At 42.0% G+C, this 17,696-nt stretch overlaps 3 protein-coding genes and 2 long non-coding RNA genes across 7 annotated transcripts in view; 4 read left to right on the top strand and 1 right to left on the bottom strand.

Moving 5' to 3' along the window:
- Positions 1 to 569, top strand: part of LOC106811783 — a 9,345-nt gene extending 8,776 nt beyond the window's left edge. Inside the window, exon 9 of the mRNA XM_014815504.1 lies at positions 564 to 569. Coding sequence (XP_014670990.1) covers positions 564 to 569 — 6 coding nt within the window. The remainder of the gene's footprint in view (positions 1 to 563) is intronic.
- A 1,392-nt stretch (positions 570 to 1,961) lies between these two features.
- Positions 1,962 to 3,265, top strand: LOC106811873. The gene is made up of 2 exons (XR_001394220.1): positions 1,962 to 2,112; positions 2,366 to 3,265. It is a non-coding gene; the product is annotated as an uncharacterized LOC106811873 (long non-coding RNA).
- An 822-nt stretch (positions 3,266 to 4,087) lies between these two features.
- LOC106811833 lies at positions 4,088 to 8,077 on the top strand. Its single transcript, XR_001394205.1, has 3 exons — positions 4,088 to 4,208; positions 7,823 to 7,894; positions 8,060 to 8,077. It is a non-coding gene; the product is annotated as an uncharacterized LOC106811833 (long non-coding RNA).
- Positions 8,070 to 14,414, top strand: LOC106811823 (slowpoke-binding protein-like). The gene is made up of 9 exons (XM_014815548.1): positions 8,070 to 8,159; positions 9,786 to 9,863; positions 10,268 to 10,419; positions 11,046 to 11,156; positions 11,368 to 11,552; positions 11,770 to 11,876; positions 12,284 to 12,429; positions 13,212 to 13,360; positions 13,788 to 14,414. Exons 1-9 carry the CDS (start codon positions 8,096 to 8,098, stop codon positions 14,074 to 14,076), a joined length of 1,281 nt encoding a protein of 426 aa, XP_014671034.1. The 5' UTR covers positions 8,070 to 8,095; the 3' UTR covers positions 14,077 to 14,414.
- A 557-nt stretch (positions 14,415 to 14,971) lies between these two features.
- The window catches only part of LOC106812110 (solute carrier family 41 member 1-like), a 20,797-nt gene continuing 18,072 nt past the window's right edge, over positions 14,972 to 17,696 (bottom strand). For all 3 annotated transcript variants that reach the window (XM_014815898.1, XM_014815890.1, XM_014815907.1), the window contains exon 12: positions 14,972 to 16,894. In XM_014815898.1, coding sequence (XP_014671384.1) covers positions 16,727 to 16,894 — 168 coding nt within the window. In that variant the 3' untranslated portion in view covers positions 14,972 to 16,726. The remainder of the gene's footprint in view (positions 16,895 to 17,696) is intronic.

The following is a 17,696-nucleotide window of genomic DNA, read 5'->3' as shown; positions in this document are numbered from 1 at the left end:
CTGCTGCACACTGACACATAAATATATAGTTATGTGTCAGTGTGCAGCAGCTGGCGTGCGGTGTACTTGTGTGTTGCAGATGAGCATTTGACCGGCATTTACAGGTGAAAGAGGTGATTATAGGTGAAATAGAGTACGACTTTGGTAGTAAATACATTTCGTGTTTATTTACCTTTTTTTTATTTTATTGAGACGTTTCAAGTGCCTGTGGTGTGACCGATTGTCTATACGGTCTTCTAACCCTAGCAAGACCGTTTCTTGGAACTAATGTTGTGTACATAGTGCCGCTGAGAGGGTCTATGTCCCCCAGGCTATTGCCGGAACGTACCCTGGTACTATCTAATATGCCGGACCGTACCTTGCCTACTCCACTAACGAGTCTAGAGAGTCACCTACGCCTACTCCCTAACCCTAACCCTAACCCTAACCATATCAAATAGTTACCAGGGTACGTTCCGGCAGTACCCGGGGGGACATAGACCCTATGAGCCATAGTGCCAGCGTCACGGAGAGTGTGGTTGGGTGTGCACGTGACACGTGCCGGTGTATCCTTCTCATTTTAGAATTGATTGCATTATAGTGCACGTGCAGCTCCTCTGCAAACACTAATTTAATACTACCACAAATTCCACAAATACCTACTAAGTATACTATAGTACTAGTATCCGAGGCTTTTAGTATTGCCCGGTTTTGTTACAACATAAGTATTTTACGGTACCGTCAACTGGGGTAACTTTGAACACGTAATTTGAAAAAATTAGGTTGAACCAAAATAATCAATATTTTTATGAAAATGGACAAAAAGTTTCAAAATATAAGCCCTAATTTTTCCAAACTAATAAAGCAGCTGCAGACGATCTAAAATGGCCAAATACCGGAACTTTGTTGTTGTTGTTTTTTTGCTAAATATCAAGAGTCCATAATAGAGTTCCTCATAAACACATCCATGCGCTACCAGTCGCGTTGCCAGGTGAAATCATCACAATACCAAATGTAGCTCATCAATGCCCGCCTTAATTTGCACTGTTACTGACTACAGACGTAATGTGTCTTGCAGGCGATCGTCCTACTGGTCTTGCTCTCACTGCTTACATTGGCTATCTTTGCCTGGCTGATGTGGAGATGCATGTAAGCAGTTACCTTTGACCTCTCAGCATCACAGATGTTGCAAAGTCACACCTGTAGGTGGTGTGGTACTGATTTCACCATAATACTTGAAGTTGATGTAATAAGAGATTGATCTGTTTACAATTATATTTGCCTGCATGGCTTGTTCTCCATCTTGTGTTTTAGGCACTATCGTCGCTATGACTACACGGTTCTGAGAGATGACATGTCACTAGCCGAGAGGATGGAGGGAGAGCGGAGGGAGCAGGAAGAAGCAGTACAAGGTAACTTGCAGCTTCTACAGAATAGCTGTTGTTGTGCACATATCAAGCATTTGTGACAGCGTCGTGTCATCCGACTTTAGTGCCTACAGTGCGGATTCACATTACGTTAGGTACAGCCTAAAAAATACTTTTTTTATTACGAGAGCTCTTTTTTGATTTTGTAGGAAAAAAAGAGCTCTCGTAATTTTGTTTACGGGAGCTATTTTAAGCTTGGCCAGAGCTACTATTTCATAGCATGATTTTGTTAAAATTTTCATAATTTTGATGCACTGACTCTAATAATGTCACAGAAGCCAGAAATTGTGTCTAATTATCGTAAAGGTGTTTCCCAAACAAAAGTCAAGATTATGCTTTGGCGAAATCGACGAGGTCACAAATTATTCCTAATGGTGACAAAATCACGGAGGCCGGGTTTACATGTTGCTGTATGCATGTTGTGTACAAAGTATGACTTACGAGAGGAGCCTGGGGAGGCAACCATTACAAATGAGCGCTGTATTAAAACTGAACCGAGCGCAGCAGATATTCATGGTTTCGTTTCTTCTCCTGCTGCGCGACATTACCAGAGACCTGGTTGGCGACGACTTCAACAACAACGCCGGTTACAACGAAGTCGGAGAGTTGAATAACATCATCATCCTGTATCCCCAGGCTCTACCGATAGATAAATTTAACCCGACAGGCTGCTGGGATTGGTGGGGATACACCGGCTTGGCGTACAGTATGTGATCATAAAAGCTATTATTATTAATTTGCCTATAATTTCACTAATTTAATGTTATTAAGTTATAAATACTAATATAAAAAATCGACATTGCTAACCCAATAATAATGAGTGAAAAATGACGAATAATAACAAACCGACCCCCTCTAACCACTAGCTGGAGCAGCGTGTCAGGTTGTAACGATGCCAACGGCGCATTTACCTGGCGTGCCCTTCATGTCTGACGGCGCGTCCCTCGTACACGTTGCAGTGACACAGGAAGGAAGACAGATAACGGTGCTTCACAAGATCTTACAGAGAGTGATGGAGAAGGAGCGGCGGCCGCCGTCCCGCACTGCTGTAGACGTAGAGGTGGAGGTAGAGGAGAGAAGACGCCAATTCTCCCGTCATGTGCCTGACGAATTGTGATTCACTGTTCCGATGATGCAACTGTAATAAACAGATGGGTTCTCACATATAGAGGAAGGAAGAGAGAGTCCGTAAGGGGGTGCCGCTGCGATCATGCGGGGGGGGGGAACAGGCCGTCATGTGGAGGAAGGGGAGGCCGGGAGATGGACGGGGCAGTCACTTGATGCAGATGAGGGAGGTATCCAAAGTGGCCAATCTTAACAGTACAAAAACTGGTATAAAAACACCAAAAAGACATAGAAGTAAAAATGTTAGTACAATTTTCCCCAGTTAAATATCTCACACTAGATCTGACCTTAATTATTTGGTGTCAAGGATTGGCTTACCTGATGCGCCACCTGCCAGCAACTAGCGCCGCCTATGGCTTCAGTGCGTTTATTGACACGTACGTCATTAGACCGTCCTTGTTCATTTAGGTAATGATCTATTCATGCAATACAAAATCAATGATGAGTACCTCATTTAAATATGCGCCACTAGACAACTGCACGTTGATCATATTTATTACAATATCTTGTCGCTTTAGGACATGAATTGTGGGTTTTGCGGGGTGTTGTTGGATGAATCCGTTTGCTGCATGATTCCATGACGGGTAGGTTACGCCGGTGAATACGGTTAATTTAACTTTGATAACCATTGATGTGGTGGCAGCAATAATCGCAGGTGCGAGGAAGTGTACACATCTCATTGTAGCAGTCAGCATGCATTTATTTAAATAAAGCAGAATGTCTGATTTGAACAATTTTTCTGTTGGCAATTATTATCAACACAATAATATCAATATTAAGATTACTATTCTTAAATTAGTAACATTATAAATAATAAGTTTAGATGTCAATGTTTGCAATTCTGATAACAAATTTATGTAGCTTGTATCTTGCTCTAGTAACTATAGCCCGCGTACAGTTGGGTTTGTATTTTTGGTTTTACAAACCCCCCAGATGGCCGGAAACGGCCCTTCCCGAGTGTTCATTCTGGTTCCCTGACCTCTTGCTAACTTTAGACACCTAATTCAATATCACTTTTAAACCCAAAAACGCACCGGAGTTAAAATAGTGTACGAACGAGTTAAAATGTTAAAAACTGACAAGATCGGATCCTAGTCTTTTTCGGCGGTAGAGTGTTGAATGAAACGGCACGCGATAGAAATGACAGCCTAGATGACAGAAGAATGGTCACCTAATTTAGCCATATTCTTGCTACGTTCATTCAATAGTTTTTCCTGCCTAGACTCTTAAACTCGTCCAGCAAGCTTATGGATTTGAATTATGGGTGTTTAAAAAAAAAGATAACTTGGCCAAAAAAAGTGTAGGCCCGGGCCTACAGTGGCTACATACTGGCTACGCCCTGCCTAATATATATATATATTATATATATCTATATATCTATATAATATATAAGAAGACTTTCTTAATACGCTCTTGATATATATATATATGATCAAAACATTACTATTTGTAGCGATAGAAATAATATAGATTGTGTCTCTATAGATCTATACAATTTGTATATTTGTAGCGCTAACGGCGCTAACGGCGCTGCTATCGTCGTCGGCGGCCAGGGGGTGCTGTGGTCGAACTTCGTAACCAGCGGCGTGTTTAGTATGTGAACTATTTAGAAAGTAAAATACAAAAACCAGCGTTAATTTGTTTATGAGAAACTTTTAGCATGCAATGGAAGCGTTGGTGAGTGAATATGGCAAACAGTAGCGTGCATAGTGGAATTATTTTAATCGGTAGAGTATGTTTCGGCGGGTATGGCTTATCACTTACTATCAGTTATATCTTCGCAAAGTTACCTGTCTTACTCTTAGGCACAGCCACAGGCACAGGCACTTGGAACGTAAAAAAAGGTAAATAAACACGAAATGTATTTACTACCAAAGTCTTAATGTTTCTCTACTCTATTTCGCTTATTATTGCCGATAATTACCCATAAATGCCGGTCAAATGCTCATCTGCAACACACAAGTACAGCTGAAGGAGTCGTTGTCGTATCAGGTACCGTACTACAGATATGTACCCGAGGTACATATATGTATACACAAAGTGTACCAGACTTGTACTACAGAAGTGTACCCTAACCCTAACCCTAACCTATAACCCTAACCCAAACATACCTCGTATAAAATATAAACATAATAGCTAAACAACCTAAAACTACCTCGGGTATATAGCTCTAGTACTATAGCCGCTTACATTAACTGCCGCTGGGCTATAGCATCAACCATTACGAATGCTCGGGACCAACTTACTCCGGCCAGTTAGCGGGAGCTATGTATTTCCGCATGTGGAGGGGTGGGCGGGTTGTGTTGGTTGTGGACAAAAACATTGTTGTTGTCAAGTAACAAATTAATGTAGTGATTTGTTTCTCGCCTCGTGTATACGTGTACGCTCAGGTGTGTGTGTGGGTGTGTGTGTGTGATCGTAGCTCGTGACGTATAGTGTATATACCATGCGATGTTCTAAAACCACAGGTCCTGCTTGTGGGCGGGTAATTACCTGAGGTTAGCATATAATGATAGACAAAACCAGATGTGTACGTACAACATATATATATATATCTATTTAATACTTATCACCATTTAAGTACAACAACATACAAGGGGTTTCGTCGTGTTAGATAAACGCAATACAGTGCACGCCTTGCCTGCGTGTCTACAGATGGTTAGTTATAAATGTATCAATGGTCTACGTATCCTTAGCTATAGTGCTCCGTCTCTCTCACGTACAGAGTATGTTTGTACTAACGTGTTTTCTCACAGAACAACCAACAGAGTGGATGTATATGACAAAACAGAGGGTAGCACCGTAAATAAACAAAATACAATGACTCAAAATAGTTTAAAGAGAGAGAGACACAGATACGATGAGCACTCATACGATAGACCTATTAATACTTACGAAGACGCTGCGTTCAGCGAACTGTCTTCTAGAGTCCAGTACGACGGTATTTATTCTCTTTTTTGGGAACATTAGCCCGCTATCTGACGTCAGCATTGGCCTTCGCCACGTCCCTGGACGGCGAGTTTTCAGAGCGCTTTAATGGAATGTTTTAGAACGGTCAGAGTGACCGTTCTACGTGGCTGACCATCTTAGCACGACTAATCCTAATCGTCCCTAAGATCGATTGTTTTCTAAGACCTGCCGGACATTCTATTCCTTAGGCTAGCCGGTAGTTTTCCACTGTTCCTAATGACTTCTCTCTTAATCCACTTTCCCTTTTATGACACTATTATCTTCATTACATTAATAATAGTAATTTGTTCATCTTTCATGACAAAACTAATATTACAATCTCTTTTGATCGCTTAATTTGTTACTGACAACAACAATGTTGTTGTCCACAACCCACCCAACCCGCCCACCGCCTCCACATGCGGAAATACATAGTTCCCGCTGACTGGCGCTGCTGCAGCGCCGCCAGAAATGGCCGTTTGAAGTTCGCAAATCGAATGTTGTTCACAGAAATACCGCAAGTATACGCATTGCAACGATAGTTAGAGGTTTAATTTTAGTAGCGGCTATAACTTAAGACATATTCACTTCGGATAAGAGGCATTAATTGCCTACCACAGACGTTTCAATAGCCGGATATATCCGGGGATAAGTTGGTCCATCGCATGCCCCATGGGTCGTTCTATAGCCAGCGGCAGTTAATGTAAGCGGCTATAGTACTAGAGCTACCTCGGGTACATATCTGTAGTACCTGATACGACAACGACTCCATCTGCACAAGTACGCCGCACGCCCGCCTGTGCACAAACAACATGAATAGAGAGCTTGTGCGCAAGGGCGGTGCCTGCGGTGTAGCTTGTGTGTTGCAGTGAGGCATTTGACGCGGCATTTACGGGTAATTATGCGCAATAATACCTAGGCGAAATAGAGTAGAGAAACAATTAAGACTAGTAGTAAATAACATTTTTATTTACCTTTTTTTTTCATTGAGACGTTGCAAAGTGTCTGTGGTCTTAGGCCCTACTAATGTACTTATGGCCGTGTTGTGTAGCCCGACCAGGCTGTGCGAGGCACAGGCACTTGGAGCGTTTCAATAAAATATAATGGTAAATAAATACGAAATCTATTTACTACGCAAAGCCTTAATGTTTCTCTACTCTCTTTTCACTATTATTGGCCGACAATTTCCTGTAAATGCCGTCCAAATGCTCATCTGCAACACACCTGTCACATGCTGGCCGCCGCACGCTAGCTGCTGCACACTGACACATAAATATATAGTTATGTGTCAGTGTGCAGCAGCTGGCGTGCGGTGTACTTGTGTGTTGCAGATGAGCATTTGACCGGCATTTACAGGTGAAAGAGGTGATTATAGGTGAAATTAGAGTACGACTTTGGTAGTAAATACATTTCGTGTTTATTTACTTTTTTTTATTTTATTGAGACGTTTTCAAGTGCCTGTGGTGTGACCGATTGTCTATACGGGTCTTGCTAACCCTAGCAAGACCGTTTTCTTGAACTAATGTTGTGTACATAGTGCCGTGAGAGGGTCTATGTCCCCAGGCTATTGCGGAACGTACCCTGGTAGCTATCTAATATTGCCGGACCGTACTTGCCTACTCCACTAACGAGTCTAGAGAGTTGCTACGCCTACTCCCTAACCCTAACCCTAACCATAATCAAATAGTTACCAGGGTACGTTCCGGCAGTACCGCGGGGACATAGACCCTATGACCATAGTGCCAGTGTCACGGAGAGTGTGGTTGAGTGTGCACGTGACACGTGCCGGTGTATCATTTTCATTTTAGAATTGATTGGCATTATAGTGCAGACGTGCGCAGCTCCTCTGCAAACAGTAATATAATACTAGCACAAATTCCACAAATACCTACTAAGTATAGTACTAGTATCCGAGGCTTTTAGTATTGCCCGGTTTTGTTACAACATAAGTATTTTACGGTACCGTCAACTGGGGTAACTTTGAACACGTAATTTGAAAAAAAATTGGTTTGAAAAAATTAGGAATTTTGGTTTGAAACCCAAATAATCAATATTTTTTATGAAAAATGGACAAAAAGTTTCAAAAATAGAAGCCCTAATTTTTCAAAACTAGACGCTGAGTGGGTGGGGAAATGAAGCAGCTGCAAAAATGGCCAAATACCGGAACTTCGTTGTTGTTTTTTTTGCTAAATATCAAGAGTCCATAAAAGAGTTCCTCATAAACAATCCATGGCGCTACCAGTCGCGTTGCCAGGTGAAATCATCACAATACCAAATGTAGCTCATCAATTGCCCGCCTTAATTTGCACTGTCACTGACTACAGACATAATGTGTCTTGCAGGGGATCGTCCTACTGGTCTTGCTCTCACTGCTTACATTGGCCTATCTTTGCCTGGCTGATGTGGAGATGCATGTAAGCAGTTACCTTTGACCCTCTCAGCATCACAGATGTGCAAGTCACACCTGTAGGTGGTGTGGTACTGATTTCACCATTAATACTTGAAGTGATGTAATAACAGATTGATCTGTTTACAATTATATTTGCCTGCATGGCTTGTTTCCCAATCTTGTATTTTAGGCAGCTATCGTCGCTATGACTACACGGTTCTGAGAGATGCAAATGTCACTAGCCGAGAGGATGGAGGGAGAGCGGAGGGAGCAGGAAGAAGCAGTACAAGGTAACTTGCAGCTTCTACAGAATAGCTGTTGTTGTGCACCTATCAAGCATTTGTAACAGCGTCGTGTCATCCACTTTTAGTGCTACAAGTGCAGATTCACGATTACGTTAGGTACAGCCTAAAAAATACTTTTTTTATTACGAGAGCTCTTTTTTGATTTTGTCGGAAAAAAAGAGCTCTCGTAATTTTGTTTACGGAGGCAATTTCGTAGCATGATTTTGTTAAAATTTTCATAATTTTGATGCATCTGACTCTAATAATGTCACAGAAGCCAGAAATTGTGTGTCTAATTATCGTAAAGGTGTTTCCCAAACAAAAGTCAAGATTATGCTTCGGCAAAATCGACGAGGTCACAAATTATTCCTAATGGTGACAAAATCACAGAGGCCGGGTTTACATGTTGCTGTATGCATGTTGTGTACAAAGTATGACTGCATGCACTGATTGTCTCATTTGCATTGTTTTTTAATTCAAATCTCGTTATGTCTAGCCATCAATAAAAAAACTTGCTTGCCCGAACAGGGAAGTGCAATTTCAAGCTACGCTGCCCCGGGGCGAATTTTGGTTGCCCCGGGCCATCGGGCAAGCGGGTTTGTCGAGCCCGCGCACCGCAGGGTTCGAATTTCGGCTGAAAATCTAGTGGACAGCAGGACCACCAACTCAGAAAGTTGGTGGATCTGCCAAAAATTTGGTGGCCAGCTTTTTTACTAGCAGTGAGTAACAAAATAGTATATAAAGGTAACCATTGGAATTTAAAACCAGCATACGCGTAACAAGGAGTTAATGAAGACAATAGTGTCTTCATTAACCTCCTTGATGTAACTTAATTAGAGTTGGTCAAATAATGTTTCAATCTCTAGGAATGTCGGGGAGCTTCTGGTAAGGTTTACTTTCGTTTTTCTTTTCCCCAGTCCACGGTACCCCCATGCATAGATCTATCAATGCTGCCGGCACATCACAAAGTTGCAAGTGCCTAGAATCTTCAAGTATATACAGTATACATTTCTTCTAAATATCTACCTGAATAAAAACAGTCCACTTTCTACGTGACGAATTCAGAAAACAGCTTGGATTACGTGCGTGTCATGTGTCACTGGTCGTGCCCTAACTTCCCACAATAACCCTGCGATATATAAACTTATTGTTAGCGCGGTTATAAAAAGTTAAAAAACACATTGATTTCTTGACTGTCGCGAGTTTTTGTTCGTGTGGCGAATCATGCGTTGAGGAGTTCATGCAGCTCTAGATGTTTTGGATACGGTACCTAGCTGTCTATGTTGAGGAACGGGTTCGTAACGCTGCCGCGGCACGGGAGCGATTTTTTCTCGTAGCTTCAAAATTTTTGCTCTCGTAATTGTTGTTACCAGAAGCGCTTTGAAAGCTGACGGGAGCGAAATCGCTCGCCGCTCCCGTGTATTTTTTTCGCTGGTTAGGTACAATAATGTAACTCAACAGAGTAGAACACTAAGTAGGTTACTCTGTGGGTTAGGTTATTGTATTACCTGTTGTATGTGAGCGAAGATTTTTGCGCAAAATCTCACAGACGTTTTTCTGATTACATGAATTCTGATGTTTGTCTGCAATATGGCATGTGATAGCATTTACTGTATGTGAATGGTTTTTCAGATGTAGCGCTGCTGAACTGTCAGTACTACCTGCGTTCGACTGGTCATTATGTGCTGCTACGACAGTGCCCTTCCATTGGTATGGACTATAATGTTAAATGCACTGCTTCAGTAGTAAACACATGTCCAGTTCTTCTGCCAAGTATCCATTCAACAATAGAATGACTATTTTCCATACACCACAGTGAACGTGAGTTCTAGGGACCTTGTAAAGCCTAAAACAAAATAATGTACACACACATGGGTTGAATTCCCTGCAATGCTGACTGAGTGCTACCTGTTATGTTCACGTATTTTCAGTGAGCACCAGCTAGGTTGTTTGGAAATTATAATCAACATTGTAGCATAGTGTAAGTAATGGTTGTTCATCACCTGGCTTTCTCTCACCTATGGATTTGCTAGACTGCTGTCATATTAACTTGCATTCTTTCCTGTACACGGTGAACGCTTACTGTGATGCAAGTCCGCGTTTCTGTCCTTCAGGCAGTCGGGCGCAGAAGCACTGGTTCCACGTGCGCAAAGTTGGAGCAAAGTCGCATATTCTCCTCTGCATGTTCCCGCGATCTGCCGGCTGCCCACTTCCCTTCACAGATATGACTTGCAAGACGCTGAATGAGTTGCTCCTGCTCTTACAGGTAGTAAGATAAACTACCATTGGGTAACATGTAGAGGCCCTGGTAAAGCTGTCATTGAAAATAGCAGAATTGCGGTCACGGCTGCATGTATCCCACTGTTTTCAGTAATGTTATCTGTTTTACTATGTGGATTATGAATTCTTATGTCTTCTCATAAATTAACACATTAACACATCTGCTCAAAAATAAATGGTAGTAAAAAATGTTTTTCGGCAGGTAATGTAGTTTTTGTATCTATACTCAAATACTAACTCATATGCGTAGATGTAATATAGTGCTTATCATAAATAGTATAGAGAGCTAATAATAGGAGTGTTTCTTCCTATGGTGCTCATAATCTTTCATGCATTCGTATTATGTCACCATTGTCAGGTTGTGACCTGTATAATCGAGGATTATTGTAAAATTAGCAAGGTTTTCACACATTGGAATGCTCACGCAGAGACGTAACCTACACCTAGTGTTTACGCTTATGAGCTACATATGCAATATCAGAGGGAGTTGATAGTGCCAAGAGCTTGATAATTAACAGTAACATTATTGGTCTTTCCATGAGAAGTTAATTCTCTCACACTCACTCGTTAACACTCATTACACTACGCTCGTTGCACTCACTTTTTTTCCAGCATCCGTACATCTTCAGTGAGCTCTCCATTGACTTCATACCAGATCAGAACCTCTGCGTTGTACTGCAGACGTGCAGCAAAGGAGGTTCACTCAAAGATGCCATCTATCGTGTGAGTGAGCTATTCAAGCCATTTTACTGTTCTATAGTCACAGAGTTCATGTTCAAACGAGAATCACTGTAATAAACATAGACATCAGGTTTCCGTCCAATGTGAATGGTCTTTAATTTTGGGGTTTAGTCGTTATGTGATCGATCGATCACCTCTTAGTATGCGTCATCTTTCAACTTCACACATATATAATGGTTCACTATCACTTCAGAGCAAGCCCTCGGACTGTTATCAGATAAAGTATGGAAGCCGCGGAACTCCAGTTGCTGTGGCCGCTATGCAACGGCAGTGCAAACAAATCCTGGTAGCCATGTTGTTTCTAGCAGAAAAGGGTCTCACATCTCTTAATCACCTTCATTCTGGGAATGTTATTTTTCAAAAGGATGGCCAATGCAGGTCAGCAACTATATGCTTTTAACATCTTGTACTATTAATATTGTGAAAAATCATGTTTAGTTTATGTTCCTGATTTTTAATGCTAGATTTTTTTCAACCATTTACAAAGGATATCTGAAACATCTCAGACCTTACAATGTTATATATAAATCAATGTATAACATGGAATTTATACCTATACCATTAATTATTGATATCATTATTATAATTATTGCAGGCTTGATGTGCTGGCTAATGTCTTCCTGAGTGTAAAACCCAAAATTCAGCCTCTAATTAAGAGGCAAATAAAGGAACAGCCACAGGCATTTGACAGCCTGTGCTTTGGTGAGTTTTTAGTAGCAATTGTGATCTGTATCATGCTACAATATTGTGCATAAGCAACTGTGTGCGCGTGCGTGCGTGCGTGCGTGCGTGTGTGTGCATGTGCGTGCATGTGTGTGATAGCGAGAGAGAGAGAGTGAGAGAGTGAGACAGACAGACAGACACACAGATAGAAGGACAGACAGTGAGTGAGTGAGTGAGTGAGTGAGTGAGTGAGTGTGTGCGTGTGTGCGTGCGTGCATGCGTGCGTGCGTGCGTCTGTGTGAAAAAGAGAGAGAGAGAGAGAGAGAGAGAGAGAGAGAGACAGAGAAACCAAGAAAGAGATAGATACTCTCCTTTAATGCAGGCATATGAATCACTGCTGTAGATATACTTCTTCCGTAATGTGTACGAATCTCCGCACTGTTTAGGACATCTGCTCTTTGAGATGTGTACTGGGTATGAACTAGATTGTGCAGCACCACAACCACGCCATCTACTGGACGTTGCAGGACACGACGCAGTAGAGATCTTGAATTTCATTTTTCACAGTGAGGTCACTCCCAGCATAAAGGAGGTTGGTACACATTGGTGCACATGATCAATATGGTTGTGAGCATGTGAAACATTGTAACATGAATTATAAGCCAACATATCTTATTCTGTAGCTAGCATATAGCGTGTGCATTACTGGGCTAACATTTATATAGCGATGTGAGTCGTGGGCTATTAAAATGAGTGCTGTCAACACTGGGTGGTGATACGGTCATTTTGCAGTGCCTCACAAATGTATTGTCTCTAAATTATAGGTCGAATTAGTAAAGTTAGATATTGGCTAGCTAGAGTCCTAATGACATTATTGCTCATTGCTAGGAGATACAGTGCAGATACAATTGATAGTACAATTGACCACACCTTTCAAACTTAAATGGAAAGTTAATGTGTAAAAAATTGCTGCAAATAGAGGGGACTGGCTTACATGTATTATTTTGGAATTGTATTCTTATCCTACTCATAATATAATATTAATATTATATTATTATAATATTTTTATTAATAATGCAAATAATATTATTAGTGGCAGCAGCAGCAATAGCAGCCAGCAGTAGCAGCAATAGCAGAAGCAGCAAGCGAGCCAGCAGCAGCAGCAGCAGCAGCAGCAGCAGCAGCAGCAGCAGGCGTTTATGCACAATAGCAGCAGGCAACTAGTGCTGCTGATTGGTGAAGGTAGTTATATATTGGTATACAGGTTGATACAGGGGATCACTTTACGTGTTGTTACCATTCAGCACGAAGGAAGAAGCCTCTGCACTGTCGCAATGCAGATGTAAGACAGTGACTGCTGACGACTGTTTGCAGATAGCCGAGCATGCCTTCTTCAGATGCGTTGATTTGAGAGAGCTGAGGATGTATAATCCAGCGCCGATCAAGATGACGCCGGCTATGAAGTCACTGCTGAAAGCGTGTAACGAAGCCAGTCGGCTTCAGAGCCATGGTGGTCGGCATGGGTAGGCATCGTCTATGTGCGCACATCCATCGTGCCAGGGTTACGGGGGGGGGGGGTCAAATCGTGTTCCTATCATTTTTTAATGGCAATCTGCCTGCATGCCACTTAGAAGATTGTTACAAATTGGATGTTATCTGCTGAAGTAAAACGATTTCAGGGACTTTCCGTTGTATTCAGCTTTCAAGCTCCTGTATAAGCTGTATATTTCGCGGTGGTTTCATTTTCGCGAATTTTGCGAACGCGTCCCCGACCGCGATAATAATAACAACACAAATAATTCATAATTCACCGACTGCGTAATTAACCACTCGGGAAATTGTCCATCAAGTCTGAATTCGCGAAAATATCTGTACGCGAGAAATATGGCATATACGTACAGTACTCAAAAGTTGGACCGTCTAATAATAGTTATGTTGAAATGTTTGCAGTAGAAAATCTAATGCAGCTCACGCGACAGTGGAGCAGCGGCGTCGATCGTCTGTAGCATCCTCATCCTCCTCAAAGAAGCCAGTTAAGCGACCACCGCAGCCTCTGACAGAATCAGTACAGACATCAGCGGCATCGACCTCAAAACCCGTAGCTGCGAGAAATGGCCCAGAGGTGGTGCCGGACGTCATCGTTCAGAGTTCTTCAAGGGTGGCGCTGATGCAGGACATTCGACAGGGTACGCGACTCAAGCACGTCGTTGATGAGAAGCTGGTTTCGCCAAGAGCTTAGCTCGCCGCCTCCAGGCTGGCAGTTCCCAGAAGTAGATTCTCATTGCAAGTAGCCAGTGGGGGGAGGGGCCAGCTTTGCCAATCACCTGTCCACATTGCTCTAGAGTAGTAATGTACAGGCTTGGTGCTACATTGCTACTTTGCGATGATGTTTCTCACTGTTAAACTTTGTATTACGCCGCGATATCGGTTCGAGATTACGGTTATGCATCGTGTGAATGTGCGCGTGCAAGGTGCTTTGTGTGCACGTGGTGGGCTTGTTTCAGAGATGCCAACCACTACGATTTATCCGTATTTTATACGAATTTCTATTCCTTTTGCACCACTACGACCAGTTTGTATCAAACTAAAATTATTGTCATTTTTGACCCTCAGAATGCAGGAAATTGCATCTCGGAATCAAAAAATTTCCCGGGGGGCATGCCGGACCCCCCTAACAAACCGAACTACTAATTTGATGGCCAGAAACTACAGATTGCTTCAAATAAGTGTTGGCATCTGTTCTTTCAACGGGCATTATCGTGCGCAATCTGTGATTTACTTCTCTACTTAGGTTTCACATGAGCTGCCTTTGTCCAGATTTTATTGTCTAGGCTGGACCTAGAGTCACTTTTGGGTGTGTCCAGCACTTGTCGCACAACGTGATTTTATCGTGATAGAACGTAGGAGATATATTAGCGTGCATTGAACTGTACGAGTTGTTCTCAGTATCCCATTCTGTAATTTTTGCTGGAACCTATGTATGCTGATTGAATCACAGTTTTAATAGTGAAGTCAATTATGTCAATGAGTGGATGCAGTAATTGTTATTGATGGGTGGATAAAGTTATGCAGATACCTGTAATTGTGTACATATGTATAACAGGGCAAGATTATGCAAAAATCGTTATATAATGTGATTTTTAACAAAAGTAAATAAATTTTTATTGCAATCACATGTGATTTATGCAATTTACTGAGCAATATTATCTAGTCTCGATATCAATATGGACTTGTTGTTGTAATTATTTTCTTACTGCAGGGATAATATGCTGACAGAAACGCTATGATTTCCCAGCTATCTAGATATTTGTTCAGAGTTTAGGCCATAGTATATTCTTTTACAGTTAAAAGGCTGTGGCAGGTCTTGCCATGCAGACCGTATGCTAAACAAGAAATCAATACAGGCCAGGTTTGAAATGTCTGTAATAAATGGTATAATTTATTATATTTTCATATCTCTAATAAAAAAACATCATTAGATCAAAGCTGATCTTACTCTGATATATGTTCACATATCAATTTCAGTGAATAAATGATTTTGTTAACAAAATAACGTCTATCCAAGATGTAAAGTGTTTCACCAAACTATCAATCGCGTAAATATGCATGGACACAATCACGCACCCACGCTCACAAGCACACATGCACGCAAACAAACATATATTTGTATAATTTTCCCCAATATTAAAAATAGAGGGTGAAGCATCAGGAAAGATGAAATTTATATAGTGTATAAATCACACGACAATGTCCCTCCCATGTAACTGGTGGATTATTTAAAGACCACGTACAACTTTATGCAACGATGCTTAGCATTCGTTATTTCACAGTAACAGATGGAATTCCAAGTTTGCTAACCTTTGCATATTTACGCTAGCCAGCCACATCAGTGGTTCACAATCCTGGCAGTTATTATATATGCTGCTTACCGATCAAGTTATTACCGATCGGTAAGCTGCCACGTAGAAAATAAATACGATCACAATTCACGAGGATATTGATCTATAATAATTACTCGCATGAACGTATCTATACAATTGTATATTGTACGTATTGCAATCTAGATAATGTACAGGTGTGCATGTTGCTGGTGGTCCATAGTCCAACACCGATTGAAAAACGCCATGCTGGTATGTAACTGCAGCCTGACGGCAATTAATGATGCGATACCTTTTATACTATCTCACAATACTTGCAACTGCACATTATTTGTGCATTTTACATTTTAAATGTTACAAAAATACCTGCAGCCCAGCACAAAAAAATCATTCAAATCCAAACTTTATATATGTATATAAGCTTATAAACACAGCAAATCACATTTCATCAGACTGTAACTCGGAAACCTTGTATTCTCTGGGCAGACTTCACAGCAGGAATTGCACATTGTTCGCATGCCCTGTACACCACAATACCACAATACACGCTACAGAATACACGCACGCATGCACTTACGCACGCATGCACGCACGTGAGAGAGGGAGCACCGTTTACACAGCTTCGGAAATCTAATCGCTTACAACGTAAGATGGCATCTAACTGCACCACTTGCTTGCTGGGTCGTAGCAGCCACACCATTAATGGATAGCAGGTGGTTCGTAATGGTGAAATGGGCCACTAGTAGTAATCGTCCGTAGTAAGCGTAATTCTGACGCAGCTAGCCTGAAAGACTGATTACAACAGGGTTTTGCTTGGCTAACTGTCGAGCAGGTGTGGGGGCGCCACCTACCACTAGTTATTGAGCAGACATCTGGCAGCACCTGCTGATAGGTGTTGAGATCGCGAGTCCCCTGCAGGTTATATCTCAGAGTTGGCACGACAGCGCCACCTACCAACAGTTGTCGAACATGCGTGTCCTCCATGAGTGAGGGGCGTGGAAGCACCTCCTGTTACTCTTTACCGAAGGTGGCTAGCAGGAAAAAGGTGGCTGCCAGGAGTGCTGTGCCGACCAGGTCACCGATGGCGGTCAGATACGGGATGGCCGCGTGGTCCGGGTCGAGCTTCTTGCGCCACATGTAGTGCACCATCCAGTTGGCAACGTAGAGCAGAATCAGAACCTGAAACAGACACACACGTCGGGTTATTCTTCGTCATCATCGCCACTCGCCTGCATCGAACAGCGCCCGCAATGTGGCGTTTAGAGCGCAATAATAATAATAACAATAATAATAATAATAATAACGATATATTATGGTACGCAGCATGGTTAACGAGGCAATCTGCGCACAGATTTTAATATTATTTTAAAAGGTATTAAAATTTTTACCTATAGTGCTTTACAACAAACACAACACCTTACAACCAAAACAGCTAAATTTAAATGATAATTTGTTTCCTAATAGTCCTTTCATATGTTGAAGAGTTTAAGAAAACAGTATATTCTGAAAAGAAAACAAACCAAGCAAAATAGGACACTAATGAAGAGCTATCATGCCAATACCTAAAGAAACATAGGACACTGAAAATCACAATAACTTCACGAGAAGTAAAAACATAATCGATGCAAGCATGCACGTAGTAGCTGAATTCCTGTGTACACGAGCACCTTACAACACCGGGCGTACGTGACTGGTCAACACTGCGACATACTCCATCTTCTTCCAGCCATGGGTATCAACCTCTGCTCTTCTTCTACCCCTGAATAATACCACTTCCTATTTCTGTAATACCGAGCATTCCCGCCTGCTTCTAATCCTCCAGCCCCGAGGATCCCCACCTCATTTTCCCGCTTCCAGCCCCGATCGTCCCCAGCTCCTTCTCTCTCTCTAGCCCTAAACAACCCCACCTCCTATTCGTTTACCAGCCCCGAGCATCCCCAGCTCATACCCCTCTTCCAGCTCTGAACATCCTCACATCCTC

Source organism: Priapulus caudatus, unplaced genomic scaffold (assembly GCF_000485595.1).
Source record: "Priapulus caudatus unplaced genomic scaffold, Priapulus_caudatus-5.0.1 Scaffold20, whole genome shotgun sequence".
In the NCBI taxonomy this organism is placed as follows: Eukaryota; Metazoa; Priapulida; class Priapulimorpha; order Priapulimorphida; family Priapulidae; genus Priapulus; species Priapulus caudatus.
The sequence above is the reverse complement of the archived record's forward strand: the minus strand, read 5'-3'. Positions and strand labels throughout refer to the sequence as shown.